The sequence below is a fragment of the Strix aluco genome, chromosome 3 (genome assembly GCF_031877795.1).
Source record: "Strix aluco isolate bStrAlu1 chromosome 3, bStrAlu1.hap1, whole genome shotgun sequence".
Taxonomy (NCBI): domain Eukaryota; kingdom Metazoa; phylum Chordata; class Aves; order Strigiformes; family Strigidae; genus Strix; species Strix aluco.
In genome coordinates, this window is record NC_133933.1 from 99,928,011 (window position 1) to 99,949,157 (window position 21,147).

General features: G+C 38.1%; 1 protein-coding gene across 1 annotated transcript in view; it reads right to left on the reverse strand.

Annotated features, from left to right (window-relative positions):
* The window catches only part of COL19A1 (collagen type XIX alpha 1 chain), a 226,280-nt gene that overhangs the window by 135,633 nt on the left and 69,500 nt on the right, over positions 1-21,147 (reverse strand). Inside the window, exons 13-14 of the mRNA XM_074819814.1 lie at positions 19,534-19,587; positions 13,906-13,950 (exon numbers count right to left, since the gene is read on the reverse strand). Of these exons, the coding sequence (XP_074675915.1) occupies positions 13,906-13,950; positions 19,534-19,587 (99 nt within the window). The remainder of the gene's footprint in view (positions 1-13,905; positions 13,951-19,533; positions 19,588-21,147) is intronic.

Below are 21,147 nucleotides of genomic sequence, written 5' to 3' on the forward strand. Positions count from 1 at the left end.
AAGCTGCTGATCAGGTTAACTACATTAGACACAGACTTCCATACAATTTACCATTCTTTAACTTTTCTGCAGTTCTTTGATAACAGCCTTAATACCCTTGACTTGTATGTGTGCTATGCCAGGTCCTCTTCAAAGTAAGTATTTTCTAGGTATGTCTACAGTAACAAACAGTGTGGCACAACAGAAGAGGATCTAAGGAGCAAATGTTGCAGAGTACTACATGTTTGCACTATTATGTATTTTGTTGGAGCTATTCCAAGCCTACCCTGGAGTAGCTTTAGTCTGTTTTCATGAACTCAAGAGCCATTAGCAATTGCTGCACCTTAGGCTTGTTCCTACAGTTCTTTCAGTTTAGCTTCATTTAAGAAGAATCACATTGTTCTTCTCCAGCCCAAAAAGTCATCTATACAGGACTGCAGCACCTTCTGGTCATTAAAATATGCCTATACTTCTGGAATACCTTGGTTGCTGTAGAAAAGCCAGACAGCAGTCTGGAGAAACACAATCTGCTGGGATACAACCCAGTAAACAAAGACTTTTTTTTTTTGGTCAAATAGTTCCCTGATTTGTTTACTTAACTAGGCATCACACAAACAGCTGCAATAGCAGTGCACAGGGATACTGGGGCTAGGAAAAAGCAGCTGGAAAGGAGGATATGGGGGAGGAAGACTGCTTTTATCATTGACAGTATTACTTTAACAAACATCAACTACAGCTAAGTGGAGGAAAAAAAAAGTGCTTTGGAGACTTAAATACACTTAAACATGTATGCTGCTGACTCTTCAGTAGTAACATCCACATCTCTGCAGGTTGTGGAATGCTTCCCCTGCTTACATGCACACACCAAGTTTTATTTTTCATATATTAATGAACAAAGGTTCTGTTGCCTCCTGTTCTACAGTGATCAATGTGAGTCGGTGTTTTGCTGTTTCTTCTTTCATCACACGTTGTTCGTGAACTCTGATCCTTATACTAATGGCAAACAACTCTCACTCAAAATTCCAAGAGCCCATTTTGGAAGCCTGTTGACATAAGCACATGTATTTAATCTGCAAATTTACTTCTTCGCATTCATGCCTATTTTAGAAATGTCACATAAAAGAATTTTCAAAAATGTCTCACAATATGAAGCTAAAACCCATAAAAAAACCCATATAAAAACCACAAGGCTGCATAAGCATATATGCAATTTATGCTAAATGATATTTTCTAATATTGCAGCATCAATACTGTTTTATTAGATTATCCTATTGCCTCTTCTCATTAGATACCTGTCAGTACTTGCTTTTTCATAAATAATAATCCTCTGCAACAGTGCATACAACATAATCTCACTGATAGTAGCAGCTGCAGTGTACTGATGGCCTCCTTGCTGTGGAGCCCTGCCAGCTCAGTCTTACAGTGTATCTTTGCTCAGCAACTCTCAAGAACTGCCTCCTGTTTGAAAGAAAGGAGACTCACATGTCATAAGCTCTACTCAGTTCACTATGTTAAAGTAATATACTGCACCTGCCAGCAAGGATTCAGTTGTGCTTACTCTCTATTGCTGTAATGCCTTCTTCCTCCAAAGCCTCCTTTCTGGCTTAAAGTTCTTGGTAAAGAAAGCTTTTCTTTAATAACTGTACTGCAGTAAATCAAAAGAATTAAGTCAGAAGTGATTTAATTTAGAAATCTGTTACTTGGTATGTTACTAAATATTGTTGTGATTGTATTATATTTCCTAGAAAGGGATGACTTATTCTAGTACACACATAAATATGTATGTAAACATCCAAGCGTATGAGTGTAAATGTGCACTTTCAACTGGAAATCAAGGAAATACACTCACTCAAAGTTAAACCTATCATCAGATCTGGGATCAAGAAAAAATATTCCACCTAGATGACACTGTCAGAAAATACTGAGAATAACAGCCGTATGAAACTACTTTAATTTTTAGTCCTGGCTAACTCTAAGACCAGATCAATGATACTATCTGAAGTTATCCAGAACCCATGAGATCTGTAAGGAGCTGAAGTACTCATGTTATGGTACAATGTAGCTACAATACTTCTCACAGCACTTTCAGTTAAAGACAACTCTTTTCTCAAAGATACCATGCTTTTGGAAAAGTAAAACAGTGAGAGGGTGGACAACTATGTGTATGAGTGGGTGTCTGCACCACAGGAAAGGTAAATTATGAGTCAGAAAAAGGAAGAGAGAAGGCACAGATAATCAAGAACAAGTAAGAAAAATAGCAAGCAGCCCAAAAAACAAATGAATCCAGAAACAGTGGTAAGAAAATAAGTCTGAACAAAAATGACTGGATGTTGAACTTCAGTCAGACCCATTTCTCTGACACTATCTTGTGGGAACATCCATATGATGGGCTATTTCCAGGCCCCTCTCTAATCCAATTGAGGTCACATTTAGTTTGCAAATTAATTCTATTCTGGCATTTCTTATCTTTTGACTCAGCAATAATCCTTTAAAATTCAGTCTGTTCAGATTAATAAATGGTAAACAACAAAAATCATCTGTCATAATGAATTATAAGGCCTTTCACCAAAGATCATCTGTGGAGTCAGAAGAGAGAGTATTTTAATTCACAGCAATAAGCTTTATCACTTGAGCTAAAAGACTAGGTTGCTGCAGCAGAGGATGACCCTTCTCTTCTGGTGAACCAGAAGCACAGGCTGAGCATGGGACACTGTCCAATCACCACAGAATACAAACAGTTCACTAGCCAAGCTGATGAAAAGCAAGAAAACCAGAAATTCTGTATTCCACTTTTGACTCCAAAAAGGAGTTAAGATTTACTACTCATGGATGACAACCAGACCACGTATCTTCTGGAAGGCAGCACAGTCAAATGGAAGGGCTAGGACACACTAGAAATCTTGCTTTTATTCCCACATTAGTACTGATGTACCCCACTCTGGCTTCTGAATTTCTCTCAGAAATACACATACATATGTCACCCATTCTTCTTGCTTTCCCCAAGTAGCCCACTCCAGGTCCATACCCAACTCTACCCTCTCTCCTGTACACAACTGTCCTGACCCAAGCCCCAGCATTCACCCCACTGATGCTACACAACCCTCAGAGTTGTTCAGTGGGAACTGGGACCTCAAGATGTCTATGTAGAGAGAGGATGATGCTGTGCTCTCTACCAGTGACAGTGGATATTTCTTTGCTCCTCCAGAATATTTTCTCACATGCTAAATGTGCAGCACTCCTTACAAAAATTGCTACATTAAATTTAAATTAATTACCATTTATCAAAATTACTGTTCAAAATGTTTACAGCGTTAGCTGTTTTCAAACTAGTACATCTTTTCTAGGCATCCATAGCTGTAATGGTACCCAGTCATCCATCTCTGGATATGTCTTCACAGAAATCTCCAAGGTGGCACAGAAGTAACCGTTACTGGAAGCAGTACATCCAAAAGGTGTGGCACGCTGCTCATGCTGTTAAACCTCACATCTCAACAGAGTGCCCACTCATGAAGCTGCAATGCTTCTGATACTCCAGACAGCTCATTCAGAACAAGGCCTGGCTGCTTCTGCAGAGCACCTCATGTGCCTTCTTGCCCAGAGCTCAACATCTGGGACTACAATACAAGAGGCTTCCTATGTTGTGGGAGCAATTAGAATTTGGAGAGCTTTGTGGACTGAAATAAATTGTACTCAATATGTTCAAATGGCCATTTTCAGAGTTTAAGATTAAACCAAATCTTGGTGGAAAGAAGTCAGACTGAAAAAGATACCTTTCTGATGCCAAAAATGTCAAATATTATATTTCTAATCCAAGGCAGAAAGAGCTTGAGAGTTCACACCAGCATTTAGGTACTGGCAGGGTCACTTCCCTCCTCCACTAATCATGTTCTCAGCAAGACATGAATTGTTTACACTCAAACCTCATAAGGAAAACCATTTTGAGGTACATGACTAAACCTGGCGATGATACCAAATTATACAGGATAAAACAGATGAGGATGAACTGTGAAAAACTCAATATGGGGATGATGAAATGAAATCACATGGCAAAAGAAGCACAAATGAAGTTTTCAGAGTAGGTATATTTAAAATGATGAGGGTGGTAAAATCCTTATGTCCCATATGTAGCCATAACATCTGTGAACACAATCACAGCTTCCTACATGCAATGACTTGTAATGGTCAGTTCTAAAGGACCAAGAGTGAGATCTCATGGCTACACGCAAAGCTAAAGAGAGGGTAAAAAAGGAAGTTCCATGTGAGGAGACATTAGGAAGGCACAGAGAATGAAACAAAGAATTTTACTCTGATACTATATACACTGAAGTTCTTGCCTCTACCATCTTTAAACACTGTGACAGAACTCAAGAACATCCAGAGGTAGCTAGTAAGGGTGATCAAATACAAAACAGTCTTCATAGTAGGAGACACTAATTAAGCTGGTATTCTTAAATTTGGAAGAGACAGCTCAGGAATGCATGGTATATGCTTATTGATTCTTGATTGATACTGAAAAAGAGAACAGGAATCTTCCAACAACAAAAGTAGGGGACACTAGATTAAATTAAGAGGAAGCAGTTTCCAAATAAACAAAAGGAAGTGGTTCTTCAAACACAAAGATAAATGCCATAATTCCTCACCACAGGATATTGCAGATGCTCAAAGTTTACATGAATTCAAGGGAAAACTGCACTCACTAATGGGAGAGAAGTCCACTGAAGGCTACTAAATTCACTGAAAACACATCCGGCTGAGATCAGAGTCTCAAATAATTGGAGGCTGGGAGAGTACATGGGCAGAAGCACTGTACTTGCTTATTTTGTCCTTATGCTTTTCCCTGGGCACCACTTCTGGCTATCATTAGAAGCAGGATGCTGAGCCTGATGAACCTTTAATCTGACCAAATGGGTATGTGTAAGTAAATTAAACAGTGATACAGCTTGGGACCTGGAACTTGGTCATCTATATCATTAAATTGATAGACCCCAGCTGTGAAGGTCTCTTGCAGACATTTCAATGAGTCCAATTAGCATTTCGCCATATAATTCTCAGGCACAGTTCAAAAGTTAGCATAGGGTAGGGACTATTCCCAACAGTCAGTTTTGATTAAGCCTGTTTCAAAAGGCAAGAGAGTTAAACAGTATAAAGATGGCCAGATCAAGCCAAATACCACAGAACTACAGGATAAGTCCTGGTAGCGTTTAGCTTGCTAGGATAAATGCCAATGTGACTGCCTGTATTACAGGTAGAGACTTCCTGTAGAATTAACAATATGCTTTTTTTCTAGAGTATCTGTGTAGAGATGTACCTCTTTGTGATTGTATATAAGCTGCTTGGTAATAAAAAAAAAAAATCTGTCAAATAAAAGCACTTGCATGCCTATTCATTATGATGGCTGTCTTGTAAATAACGTTTAACTTCATATGACTTGATGAAAAAAATTCTAAAATGCTACCCACAATGTCAGAGCAGAACAATCGTACAAGCAAAGCAAAGAAAAACATTCCCCCCAACACCAAAGCTAAAAGGTGCAAATAGGTGACTAAACAGTTACAACATGAGAAGGAGAAAACTCTAATACTGCCCTATATAGCATTAGGAGACAAGTATGAAAAAACTCAGTTCACATTTACATCCAGCTGGTAAAGCACCCAGTCTTGACTGCATGAAATAGGATTTAAAGGACTTCAAAAAATCTTCCCCCTGTCTCAGTAAGCTATCTGTATTGATGGTTAGCAAAGGTAAGGAGCCACATTTCCAGCACACTGGCACTCACTCCACCACCATCCAAACAAACCAGGGAATCGGACCCTTAACCTATAATGCAAAATGCACGTTCTTCCATTACTCAAAAAACCATTCAGACTAACATGTCTGTGCATGCAGTGGCCACGGTTACATCAAGATTTGCAGCTTACTAATTTAGTCTTCTTTTTTTTTTCAGACTGAAGCATTTCTAGCAGAATCTACAGCTGACAAATAGAAGCACTGTACTAATATACAGGAGGGTTACTAACTGCTTTTCTTAATTGTAATTTTTTATTATTTTTAATTATAGAGCTTTGAGGTTCGTGACTGTCTTCTATCCATGAGTAATAGCTTCTATTTTTCAAGTAGATTGGAAGCTCCCCCAGTACTTAAGCTGTCTTATGTGGACCAGCTTAATCATGAGATTTATGGTACAGACATCAAAATATTAGAAAGACTAAATAATGACTAATTTCAAGCAGCATCTTAGAAAGGAAGGGTGATTACTTCTTCATTTACTTATGCTTATTTAAGAAAAGCATATTGAAGACTGTGAAATAAAAGACTACACCTTGGGACACACTAGAAATTTGTAGCTTTGCGTGTTGTGAATGGAAGACAGACAGAGAAGTGTTTTATTAGGCGTGATAGGATAAAGTAGAAAATGTTGAACCTCCAGGAAATCTTCTTGACACTAAGATCTATTAGGAATTTGCTTCTAAAGGAAACAGAGAAAGCCCTATTTCCTGGGATAATTCAAATTGTACTTCACAAAATAGCAGATATATACAAAGAACATCCTGCGTTTAGAAGAAAATTAAGCAGATGACAATTTTTTCTACATTTAGGCTGGACAAGCCCCAGACTCTTTCTCTCTTCTCACATGTAAACACAGGCAAAAGCATGATGAAACCATACAAAAAGTAAAGATAAAAGGAAGAAACTTTGGAAATAATGAATTACTATCATTATGATTTTGCTCTCAAAGTTTCACTTAGTCAAATACGTGTAACTTTTTTATTTATATCATTTTACTGAGAAACTTCAAAAATTGCAGTAAAATAACTACTTTACCAAAGATCAAGTGTTTACAAGCACATATCACAGCACATCTACTGCCACATAGCTCCGCTCCAATGATATCTAGTTTTAAAAACTGCTATTTCAAGTGTGAGATGGGAGGGGAATATGCTTTATGAAGGAAAACAACCAGCCAAGGAAAACTGCAACTGAAACTGCCATCCTCCTACTCCATCACTCACAGCTTCTGAGCCTTCTGAGGTATCAATCAGTACTGCAATTTAGTCTATATAACAGCATACCTTACTTGCCTCTGAAAGTTAAAACAGAAACAGGGATTTTGAAGCAGCTAAACAAGGCAAGGAATTTAAGCTTCCCAGCTCTGTGAAATCACTATTATGTACTAGTGACAATCCAGTCACATTTGCTCAGCTGTAATTAACATATGAATGGGTTGGCTTTTCCATCACCACTATTCCAAATAAAACATAGTTTTGTTCCTCACATGCTGCCAAATTATAATGAAATTTATAGAGTGTTCAGGTTCCATGTGTCCCACAATACCGAATTCTCAGTGTTCTAGCTCAATTACAGAAAAAAACCCATATCTGTGAAGTGTACTACAGAAAATATTCTAACCAAGAAGGTAGACAAGATGATAGAAAAATGGGGGACCTGGGTAAAGAGTACGAGCTGGAGTGACCAAAGGAAGCAAGAGCCAGGAGATAAAAGAATGAATTACAGATTTAACAAAGGAAAAAAGGCATCTTAGAGGTTATTTGTCTGATTAACTAACAGGCTTTGGGCCAGTTCCAACTCCCAAGTGATGCACGTACTTCAAGTATCAAAATAAATAATAATAAAATAAGATTTCAACCTCTGTACGTTTCAAGATCTCAGACCTAACTTAGAGTCCATGTCTTGGTTAAGGTCATAACAGCTGTCAAGTTCAAAACATTGTTAAGTGCCCACTGATCTGAACTGAAGCACTTAAACATCTTGCCTTAGCAAATTAAGAAGGTACAAATTACAGTGTAGTAGATGTCTGCTGGAGAGGCGAGGGTTACCTGAGAGACAAACAAAACATTTATAACTAGGTATTGAGATTTCTAATTTTTTTTTTTTTTTAATTGCTAGTGACAACGTATAACTATATAACTTATCTCCTCCTCAATGGCTGCATTTAAGCAACTCAAACCAACTGGTGCTGAGCTAAGACTCTGCCCCTTCTTTTTGGTTGGTGGATTTTGGTTTTCGCCATTTAGAGTAAACTGACAGTCATTAAATGATGCACTAAATAGCTTTAAGTATATGTTTTAAGAAAACCTGGTGCTTCTAACTTTGTTGTTAGAATGGAGGTACATTCTTTGGACCTTTTTGTTATCCAGGCTTCCCCTGGCTTTAAAATCTGTTATTTTGAGGGTTCCATGCTTATTGTTCCAACTTGGAGGCTTGTGGCATACTTGAAGCAGGAACACATGTAACTTCACTGCACTGCAATTTCTATATGGCCCAAGTTCTTGTTGGTGCATTCTGCATGTAATCCTCTGTATCAACCTTTTCCATATTTTATTCCTTTTTTACCATTTTGTATTTATAGTATTCCCCAGAGGTATCAAAACCAGAATCACAGATCTCTGGTTGTTAGAACTCTGCCTCAGAAACTCCATCTACAAGCTGATCAGAAAGGCAGGTTTTATTTTATGTGTCACTGACTTCAGTGCCTGGCTCTCCTTCACACCCTGAACTGTCAAAGACTGACACTGATGTTATTGTTCAGAAGGTAATCGCTTTACATTGGGACACTGGGAAGAAAGCAGTCAAAAAAAAAAAAAAAAAAAAGGAAAGAAGAAAACAGCAATACACAAAAGGCTGTAAAAATGAAACAAGATGATTCATCTTGTAAATAAAACTGTATTTAGAAGATGCAGGGACAGAACTTCAGCTATGGGAATTGCCACAGCTCAGGTGAAGGGAGCTGTGATCAGACAACCCAACAACTGCATGGCAATTTTCATACTAATAAATTTTAAGATTCTCTTTTTTTTGGTACTTAACAAATTTTGAAGACACCTTTAGATTTCATTTATGTTGAACAATTTATGTTGTATCTATTTGTACTGGACAATAAACTTTCATATGGTTTCAGCAAACCTAAGCTAAAAACATCCCAGAGAATGTATACACACTTATCATTCAAGCAACCATGTACAATGCTACCCAAACAAGCATTCCACAACAGCTTCTATGAGGAAAACAGCATCAGCTGAGAGGTGATCGGATATTTAAGCAAGGGCACTGGTCGCCCCCAGATGTGCTGCTCCAAAACAAGAGTGTGTGAATGTATATACACATCTTAAAAAATCTGCCTATAACCTATGTTATATAAATATAACCTATGTTATATAAAACAGGGAAGGTTTAGACTGGATATTAGGAAGTATTTCTTTACAGAACGGGTTGTTAGGTGTTGGAATGGGCTGCCCAGGGAGGTGGTGGAGTCCCCATCCCTGGAGGTGTTTAAGAGCTGGGTCGACAAAGCGCTGAGGGATATGGTGTAGTTGGGAACTGCCAATGCTTGGTTAAAGGTTGGACTAGATGATCTTCAAGGTCCTTTCCAACCTAGACGATTCTGTGATTCTGTGATTCTGTATGTTGGTGAACAATATTAGTCCATACTGTAAATTAAATGTACATTCACATCCCACCCCTGACAATATTTGGAAAAAACCTCACCAAAACCCCAAAACATTATCACTTCCTATTGTTGTCATTTTTTAAGTGGGTTTATAATGTGAACACATGTGCCAAGTCAGAAAAATATCACATTTATGTTCACTATTCATAAAATCATAGGATAACTGAGGCTGGACATGACCTAAAGAGGTCTCTAGTCCAACCTCCTGCTCAAAGCAGGGTTCAGCTATGGAGTCAGGCCAGGTTGCTCATGTCTGGTCTTGAAAAGCTCAAGGAAAAGAGGCTGCACAACCTGTTCCAGAGCTTTACTGTCCTATCACAGAACAGTATTAACTGGCCATTAAAAACAAACAAGGATATACATTGAAAAACAAAACTGTCTTGCTGCTCTCTGTACTTACCCAATTAGAAATCAGTGTGATACCTTACATAATATTGATGCTATTAACAGAAAATGGTAAAATCATTTAAAACACTCTGATCTCCTGTATTTTCATGAAGCAAGTCTTTCTTAAGTTTATACCATTTTCTGTAACCAGGATAAAAAAGTGCAGATCACTGGAAAAGGAAATTACTTCCATAATAAACAACAGTGTTAAAATTAAAAACCCTTTCCTAATGGCTACACAGCATCTTCCTTGCTGCACTTCCAGACCATTGCTTTACATGCACTATGGACAGAGCAAATATACTATTCTCTTCTTTTCTGCAGCAGTATTATGTATTTGAAGAGTTTTTATGTCTTTATTTTCAGCTGATTCTACACTAAGTAATCTACATTCATGCAACCCTTCCTCAAAGGTTATGTGTTCATGAGCACCAGTCATTCTCAGCGCTCTCCTTTCAAAATCCTTTAAGTTGAAGCCTTACCAATACCAAATAGCACAAAACTATTTAATTAGCATTGCAGACAATATTCCACTTTAAAACGTCTTAGTAAAAGTCTTTCATTTGATACTGCCTGACTTCATGTATATGTGTTCAGCTTCTGATCCAAATAATCCTCAGATACTAATTTCTGAGTAGCTACTATTTGATTTGGTTTTTTGCAGCTCACATTTATTCTCCCCTGCAGGTAGTTGCACTTTTAACTTCTGCATTGGATCCTATTTTTTTTCAGGCTACATCTCTGATTTGTCAAGAACATTCTGGATTTTAAAGCTTTCTTCTGGTTATTTTCAGTCCCTCCTGACTTCCTATCATCATAAAGTATAATACTCATACTTTCTATCCCATACTGTAAAATTACAATTCTGAACAGTATTAGAACAAGGATGGATCCACATGATATAACCTGTCTTCCTGCAGCAGATCAATTAAAACTGCTCTCAGCATATACTTTTTAAGTCATTCTACAGAAGGGTAGACCAATGTTTCTACTGCAGCTATAAGACTATAAGACAATATCATTATCTAAGAAACACAAATAAAATAGAATACAAAGGAGAATTAAAACAAATTCACAGTGAGAGTATATTTCCTGTGGAGGGAAAACTTGCTGCATAACACCTGCACACACAGTCTGTAGCTTCCCTTACCACTACTGGCTTCTGTAAGAGAGAACCAAGTTCAACCAAGACCAAAAAAAAGGAGGAAGGCAGAACAAGACTTTTGGATTCCTCAAGGAGAATCAGGTGTGGCGAAGAAACCTTTGAACAGCCTAAAAGAATCTCCCTTGATAGTTTAAATTATAGATGCCTCCTGTATCTTTAATTTACATACAATCACTCACTTCTGCCTCAGTTGCCTATGGCTCCCTGATGTCCCCAGAGCTTGCTCTGCCAAAGCAGAACGTAGTACAGCAAAAGCCAAAGTCAGCTAGTTTGATTTAGTGAACCAAAAAGTATAAGGCTGAGTTGGTTTCAAGCATTCAATCCTACGGAATGATATGGTCACCGAAACAAAAATACAGAATCATTCATTTTAACGTACTTCTGCAGCGAGTTTGGAATGGCGCACACTCCATCTTTAGGCAGCTGTGTCCCACTTTAGGTGATATACAAAACAGAGTGTGCAAACACTATCTTGCTCCTTAATATGCAAGACAAAGCAGAGTTTTTGGTATTAGGAAAAATCAAATTTTAAGTTTCAGGCTTTTTAATCATGCTTGTTACACACAAATTAGTACGACTATTTTATTTTGTGACACTATGTTAAAATGCAAACGTGTTGATACATTTTTAATACTGGAGTTCGGTAACTGGAAACTCAGTATTGTTCTTTAATAATTATTTGAATTAAAGCTAAACTGAGTAACTGCTAAAGCCCAGGCTGAGCCGTACTTCCCATAATCTTAAAACACACTCTTTCCTCACAAATCACGATGTGTATCTTCTGATGAGACTGTCCCAAATTATTTTTGAGTGATCACTGATAATTAAAGATCCTTCCACTCATATATTCCCTTTTATTTGAAGGACAGACGAATATATTGTTAACAGTTACACTGGAAATACTTTTAAATGGGATCTTTTAATTAATTTCTGAAATTACAAGACAAAAAGAAAAAAAAATATGGTCTAAATGTGCTGACTCAGCTTTCACATAAGAAAAATGTGACCACCAGTGGTTGTGTCATTTTACCTCTGTCTTAAAATAAGGGGAATCAAGCAAAAAGAGTGGCAGCAACAGCTGAAACCACATGCCTGTGTCCGAACACAATTTATTTATAAACCCTGAGGAAAGCACAGCACAGCTGCAGAGCAATTCTGAAAAAAAAAAAAAAAAAAACCCAGAAAAATCCACAAGCCTTTCAGAACTGATGAGTAATGATGCCACCAAGAAGGAAATAAAATCTGTTGGTAGAGTCAGAAACACTCAAGTTTAACAAATGCTTTTTTTTAGAGGCTGAATCTTCACATTATAAATGTTAGTTGCTATGGATGCTAGCTTGTACTTCCAATACTTCTTCCTTCCTGGTTACTAGAATACTTCCTCCTAAAACAACCTCCACAATTTTAAATCTGCTTAAATTCTGTTAATCCATAACATGCTTTCTTTAAAATAGGAACACTGGAAAGCTGTCTGACACTTCTGAAGAGGTATGGTGGGTGAGTGAATATACCCATGTCCAAACCAGCTTAACTCACAAATATATTCCACTTTTTTAAATTCAGAAGCTGTCACCTACTTTTCATTTTCTTCAGTCTGAATATTGTCAGAATAGCAGTATCTGTCATTCTTCATCTTTATGATACATAAATTTAGCAGAAATGCTTTTCTGCACCTTTTTCAGACAATGAGCTGAAGCATACTTCTATGAAGAACTCTCTATGATCCAAGAAAAGACTTTTAATTCAGATTGCCTAATCCAAATCAGCCACAACTAGTGTAAAAGCAGTAACCAGGCAGTAACATGGTTAGAGCTGAAGAGTCAACCATAAACTATCACCACTGTTACTTTAATTCCTATTAGGTAAGCTAAGAACAGTCTCTTACTTCCACTTGTCCCTCAACAAAGACTTGCCTTTGGTGACCTGTGAAGACCTACTTGTCTGAAGCCACACAAGAAGATTAGGTTGAATCATCTAGAGCGACTCAGGCTGGCATCCGTCAGCCAAGACAGCCTTCCTCAGGGACAGTGTAGTTCCCATTTTAATGCACAAGCTTTCAAACTGTTTTTGGCCACTGAGGATCATCTGCAAATAGGACAAACTGCTTCAAGCTCAATTTCCGATACCCACTGGTGAAGAACAAGGAATGCTTCTCCAGAAATTTACACTCGGAAACATTTTATGGCTGTCAGGAGACTATGAATGCCCTTAGGGCAATGTGTCAGTCCAACAGGCAAAGAGACTGAACTTGCAGTCTGAGGAAGAGGTAGATGTTCCTGGTTCAGCTTGGCCACTGGCAGTCAAGTCAATTCACTGTGAGTCAGATGTGTGCAGGAGACAAAACCCATGTTAACTACTGTGTAGGTACACAGAAGTATATAAATGAAAATTAACCTTTTTAAATTGGTGGTCACTTATGCTGTAGCAAATGTTAAATTTTGCTATTGCAGTAAATTTATGTTCTTAGAAAAAAAGCATGTAAAACATTTAGTAGTTACGATCAACACAGTAAGTTCCTATAAAAGTGCATTGGTAATATATAAAAGCAATAATTAAGTACTATAAATACCTACACATAATTTCATCATACATTTCTTATTGTATAAATAAATATTTACTAGTTACCATAGAAATAAGATAGCAGTAAACACTACTGGAGTCCAGTGTTTACAGTTCTGTTAGAATTCATTAAGTCTTTTCTTTAAAAAAAAGTGTTTCTAAAAGAAGTACTAATTAACACACATAAAAGTCTCCTTGTTCTTCAGCATTTCAGGAATCATTTACACAGGAAAAAAAGATGTTATTCATGAAAGAGTTAAGGAAGATCTTCAGGACAAAGCTCTACTTGGTTAGCCACTTATCAAATTGTTAAACTGAAAAAACAACTAACATCGACAGAATAATTTACCTTTGCACCTTCTTCACCTTTACTACCTGCAAAACCATGTTCACCCTGGAACACAAAACAATAAAATAAAAATCTGAAACATAAACATTCTTCAAATAATTGCATTCTTTAAAATACTTTTATTGCACTGAATTTTTATTATGGGATTAAAACAGAAGAAATCATTTGGAAACTGACTGTCTCTCAAGCAAAAAGGTGTGAAACCTCTACAAAAATAGACACTGCTTTCCACAGTTTTGTTGATTAAGAGTAGTTAACCATTTTTCCATTCAGCCTAAGGGATTTTTTTGGCTCTAAAAATTCTGAACTATTCATTGATGTTAAATTCACTCACTACAGTCCTGCTGCTGTTCTGCAGAACCAGTTTTAATACATTCGTTCCCATTAGTACCTTCATTTTAATTTTTAAATGACTAGTCACTGTGAAGGCCTCCAAAACCCAGAACAGTTGAGAAAAATATACAGATACAATTTACTGAAAACTTATTCTTTTCACTTTGAAAACCACATCCAATTACCCAAGTATTAAAAAAAAAAACAAAACCAGAAGGGGTGAGTTTTGAAATATTAAGTAATGCTCAGCTTATTTCAGCAGATTGAATTCTTTATTTGATGATTTTTCAATAAAAAGACCTGTTACAATGCTCTTCCAGCTCAAATTTAATACCTTTTAGCTTAGAAAAAAATCTTCATGTACATCTTACGATGTTAATATCTTCGCCAAACAGTCTGCAGCGTGGCTATAACAATTATAACACCTGCTTTAAGATCTTTATTAATGTATACTTGTATGTTTTGTGACACATACAGCATACAGCCAAAATTATATACTTGTAGCACAAAAACCACCTAATAAAAAAAAACCCAAACATTTTCTTTCTCCCTCAAATCATCTAGCAGGAGATGGTTTGCATGTTATTGCCAGTCTCTAGAATTCAGTCACACTGCCTCAGTACACGTGGTTTTTACAGGTCTGAAGATGAAAAGACTGGAAAATTTCCAAAGTAAAGCATACAGTGTTTTCTAATTTACTTTCTAAAAATTAGAATGAGCAATGTCTAAACATTCTTTCACCCTTCAGAGAGTGTTGTTGCCTTATATAGAAGTCTAAGGTTTAAGTGAGGTTAACTAGAACAGCAGGCTACAACTTGCAAAATTTCTATCAGCATCTTGTCAAATCTTTCAACTGATATAGCATCATGTACTACACATCTGGGAACTAAATTCAAAGCTTTGGAGATGTGCAGATGTACAGACTACCAAATAGTTCTGGATTTTTCATCAACCACCTACAGTGGCTGCTTTTTGTTTGTTTCTTTTGGCTGGGGTGGCTCATGCAATCAACAGCTTAGGGAGCAATTTTAGAAGCATGCCCAAGACCAAGCATGCAAAATGGGATATAGTGAAATAACCTTCCGTATATCCTCACCTAAAAATGACTGGTTAATTACTGAAATAAATTCTGAATCTATGCAACTTCTGTTCTGCTCATCTCGTTTCCCTTTCTCACGAAAGGCTGGACCAGATGATCTTTTGAGGTGCCTTCCAACCTGAGTTGTTCTATGATTTCCATTCTTTTCCAACTGTTGGACATGCAACACAGCAAACACTTATTCACTTTTGGCAAATTCTTACAAGAGAAGTGTTTTCTTCATTTAGCTTTGCCATTTGTGAGACTGCATATCCTGTCTTTACCCAATTCCCAATTCATTAAATAAAAATTATTCTTAGGTAGAATAAAAATTTCTCTCATTGTAGCTTGTGTCCATTGTCTCTTATTTTTTCACTGTACAACTCTGATAAGAGTCTGCCTCTGGCTTCTCCACACCCTCACAGTAACTTACAGGCAACAATGAGTCTGCACACCACCCTCCATCCTCTCCCTTTCCAAACCATTTCATCTTAAGGCTGAGCAAGTCCAGGTCCCTTAGCCTTCCCTTGTATATCATGGGCTCCAAGCCCCCGACCATCTTGGTGAGCCTCTACTGGGCTCGCCCCAATGAGCTGTTCTTTCTCCTCTCCTGGGTTGCTCCAAACTCAACACAGAACTTCAGATGTGGTCTCACAAGTGCCAATCACTCCTCATTTGCTGGCTATTCTCTTGCTAAAGCAGCCCAAGATGCAGTTGGCCTTCTCCACCACAAGGACACCTAGCAGGACCCCGACTCCTTTTCTGTAAATCTGCTTTCTAGCAATTTGGCACCTAGCGTGTACTGTTGCATGAGGTTATTCCTTCTCAGAGGCAGACCTCATGTCTGTCTTTGCTTAACTTCATGAGTTCTGTATTAGCTCATTTCTCCAGCATGTTGCTGTCCCACTGAATACCATTCTTGCCCTAACTTCCCCACATTTAGTAACATCCATGAACTTGCTGAGAATCCCATCATCCAGGTTATTAATAAAGACACTAAATAATACTGGCCCCAGTATCACCCCAAGGGGGCTGGACACTAGTTACTAGGTAGCAGTTGGACTGTATAGCAGTTATTCCACCTTTGAGCCCAACAATCCAACCAATCTTTCATCCACCATATTGTCCATTTATCCAGTCTATATCTCACAGATTTGACTACAATGATATGGCTGGAGACTGTGCCAAAAGCCTGGCTGAAGTCAAGGTATACACATCCACTGCTCTCTCCTAATCCACACAGTCTTCTTATCAGAGTAGGCAATCACATTGGTCAGGTATGATTTGTCCTCCGTGAATCCAAACTGGCCATTCCCAGTCACCTAGTCCTTCATGTGTTTAGAAATGCCTTCCAGGATTTGCTATATTATTTTCCCAGGGACAGAGGTCAGGCTGACTGGCCTGCAGTTCCCTGGATCCTTCCTGAAGACAAATGTGATGTTTGCCTGTTTCCAGTCATCAAAGACCTCCCCTAGCTATCATGATCTTGTGATAGTGACAGAGGGCAACCTTGCAGTGACATCAGCCAGTTCTGATGCATGCATACCACCCCTGGATGCATATTGTTTGGTATCTTGCAAATGTCCAAGCAGCTTAAGTGCTCCTTAACACTCTTTTCCCCTTCAGTGGGCAGGGGTTCATTCTCACACACTCTGCTAGGAGGCTTAAGTAACCTGCAAGGCCTAAGGGCAAACTTTATTAGTGAAAACCAAGGTGTCCTGGTTTCGACCAGGATGGAGTTAATTTTCATTGGAGTATTTCATACCATGTGATGTCATGCCCAGGTGGGCAGTCTCACTCTGGGGCTCGCTCTCTCTCTCTCTCATGCACACCCATCTGCTCGTAGGTCGGGCGGTATTGTTGTTGTGGGGGCGGTCGCCGCGCTCAGTAAGCCACTGCTGCATTTTACCCGTTTTCTTTTTGAACTTACTATTGTTACTGTTGTTCTCTTGTTATATTTAGTAAATTATTTCTTTTTATTCAACCCATGAATTCTCTTCTTTTGTTCCTCCCTTATCTTACCAGAGGGGGGAGGGGGAGGTGAACAGCCAGCCACGTGGCGCCTGGCTGCCAGTTGAGTTCAAACCTCCACACAAGGCAAAAAAAATATCAGGTACTCTCAGCCTTTTCCATGTCCCCCACCCATTAAGCAGTGGGTCAATGTTTTCTTCAGCCTTATTTTTGCTACGGAAGCACTTAACAGAAGCCCTTCATGCTGCCCTTCAAATCCTTTATTAGTTTGAATTTCAGATGAGTTTTTGGTTTCCTAACTCCATCACCACATGCTTTGGCAAGTTTCTATATTCCTACTGGGTAGCTCACCCCTGCTTCCACCATTTACTTTCTTTTTGAGTCTGAGCTCAGTCAGGAGCTCCTTGTTCAACCATGCTGGCCTTCTGCCATACTCACTCAATTCCCTGCACATCAGCATGGACTGTTCTTGGGATTTTAGAAAGCTGTCCTTGAAGATCAACCAGCTGGGCTCCTTATGCCTGCAGGACAGACTTGATCGCTCCTTCGCTTCCTCTTTGTCAGACTCAACAAACTTAGCTTCTTGAAATTGTCCTCAAAGGTTTTGTTTTCTAGGCCCCTGAACATACACTAGCTCCCTGATGGATCCTCTCTGGTTTCTCCACATCTCTTGAAGAAGTGAAGGCAGCAGACCCCCCAAACATGACACAGCATACCAGATGTAACACCACTGAGCAAAGGGGGGGAAAATATCTTCTCCTGATCTGCCAGCCGCAGTTTTACTAACGTAGTCCAATATGTGGTTCACTTTATTCCCAACAGGAGAACACTGTTAGTTCATAATTCAGGCTCATGACTACCTCCAGGTCCTTTTCAGCAATGTTAGTGCTCAACCAGTCAGTTCTCTGCCTGTACCAACGTATGGGGTGATGAACTAATTCCTTCTTTTTCAGAAATACAGTTTAAGTGTCCAGATTTTTTGCACATTTTAATTTTTAAAAAATATTTCCAATTAGAGAAAATAAGAAATACAGTCAACAGAAAGCGTAAAGAAGTTCAGGTAATTTCCACTTGACAGCATTAAAAATATAACAATATTAGCCATTGGGAAGTTACTTCAAAGAATTCAAATGTTGCAGAAATAAAAATGTGAAAATTGCAAAGTAACACATTTATGACTGACTTAAATTCTCTCTTCTGTGGCAGAATTCTCATATTAAGTTAGGCAAAACATTTCACACAAGCTTCTTCATGGACAATCACTGACTACTCGTCTTGGTACTCACTGCAGGATTGCTGATCTGATTTTCAATGTTTTAAATATGCCTGCAGTATAAGTCAATGAGATCCTGACTTTGAACATATAAAAAGATAGATTGTGGTAAGCATGATATGGAACTCAATGCTGGCTACCTCATCTGCAGAAAGTAAGTTCCTTCCTTCCGTTCGTGCTATATTACAGGAAGTATCTGCCTTAAAGATACACAGATCAGCCCTTTGCATCAAGGTCACACTGCAGAACACTTTCTTGAAATTTTAATATGAACAAAATAATGTGGGGTTTTTTTTGTGTATGTGTGTAGTCCCTTAATTTGTGGAAACAGCAGAACTATTTCCCCTACATTTTTCTAAAAGGAATTAGCTGGACAGATGCATGTGACGTTAAGATTTCATTCCAAATACTTACAGTTAAACATAGCTGCAATCAACAGAAAACAAAATCTGATGATGAAAGCAGTCAGGCAACTTTAACAAATATGACCAACAAGGTCTATAATACAGATGCCTGTTTTTGCAAGTTTTGGCCTTCCTACAATATTCCACCTCTGGATAGAAGCAGAAGATTGAAACGGAAGAGTGGAAGAAGCAGTGCCGTCCCTCATCTCATTTTGCTGAGATCAAGAGACTCTCAAATTTCAAATTTTTGAATCTGCTATCTTGTGGCTGGAAACACCTGCACAGTTCTGAGACTTAGGTGACTACTCTTAATGCAAAATAATACTCATAGGCAGGATTGTGCCACTGCATCACATGCCCTTTCTCTGTCAAAAGAGAAGCTGATAGTAAAGTTCCTCTATCACATTATACAACTTGGAAACTAGATATATAATTCAAATACAATTTATGTAGATACTGGGCAGCTGGCAAAGAGGATGTTGAGAGTGAAAATGCATAAAATGAGACTAGGTTTTCTTTGTGGTTTGTTTTGGAGTTTTTCTGGCATTTTTTGTTTTTGTTTTTTTTACCTTGGAACCAGTAAGACCAGGTATGCCAGGAGCACCTGCTAAGCCAGCTTCCCCCTGAAACAAAATGTACATAGCAGTCATTTTACAGACCTAACTCATGACTGAGCTCAATTAAGAGAAAAAGACATCTGGACAGTTATTGCTTCTTGTTACTTTTCTACAGAACAGCTGAACTGATTTCTAGGGTTGTTTATGTCTGTTGACTTGTACTTGGTTAAAACACATTTCACTTTCAAAATATTAGGCAATTAACAATTACAGATTACCTATGCAGCAGATATAGCTGTATTGCTTCAGACAATTGGACAACAAAAAAAAGATTTGAGAGTCTGGATCACATGAAAATCTTTCTTAAGTTTTATTTCAGGACCCAAATCAGAAAAAAATACTTCAGAAGACAGCTGCATACTACCCAAGCACCTAAAATCCCAACAAGGGTGCTACAGCTGCCACTCTCTCCCTAATACCTATTAGGTGCTTGAGTCCACAGGGACCTACACTTAAACCATTGGGTTCTACAGGGAGTTGTACATATGAAGCTGACTACTGTTTTCTAGGCTCTGCTCAAAGGGGAGTTTCAGATCTTTCCCCATCTCTAGGGGAATGCCCAGCCTACTCTGCAGGAGGAAATGCAAATCTTGATCCTGTGCAACCAGGCAGACAAAAATCTTTCTCCTACTTCGTAAGTGTATGTCCTGTATATGTTGTTAAATTACTACCTCCCCTACCCCATGTTTTAGAAGAGAAAAGTAAGTCAGCTGTACAGTTGACAGTCATCCCCTGTCCCCCAAATTACCTTATCCTTGCACTGTCTATGAATATTAAGAATCTTATTTGGGTTTGTAAATTCCATTCAAGAAACCAGATGCTTAAAAGCTCAGCAACTGAGCACAACTACAAAAAAGCACCTTGTTAATCAAAAATGTTTTTAAAAGGTAAGTAATCCAAGCTAAGTAATATGGTAAACTTCATCTTCAATATCTGAATAAGGACTAGTTGAGCAAAAGAAAAAAAATAAATCAATATGTCTGAGTTGAAAGCTAAAGACAATTCAATTCTGCATTTAATATAGGATTTTCCAAGGAAAAGCTATAGTTAAAAACCTAGTAATATCTCACTTAGAATTAAAATACAAAATATTGCAACGGTTTCCTTTTCTGTTCCTTCTTAGCAAAGCATGTTAAACAATTACAGACCTAGTGAGAACCAGGCTCTGCCACACAAAGTTAAGAACCACCCCCCCCCTTTACAGATTCATGAAATATGCCACTGTAAAGTACATTAATTTTGATCTCAATAAATCTAAAGTTACTGATTTAAGTTCTGTTAGAAGAGTTCATCCATGCTCATATGACTTCAAGTGGGAGTTTAGAAGACATATTAAAGGAATCTAAAATCAAATGCTTTCTCCATTCCATTCATGGGTCTTAATTCCTTGACAGAAGTTTGCCCTGGTAACTTGCACATCATCCAATTCAGTTTTCTAGACAAGCCAGGATTCAGTAACAAAAGAAAGTTTTGAAAAGTTCACTTGTTTGATTCCAAGCCAAGCAGAAGAGAAATGCCTCACAGACGCAAAAAAAAAAAAAAAAAAAAAGAACAGAGACAAAGGAA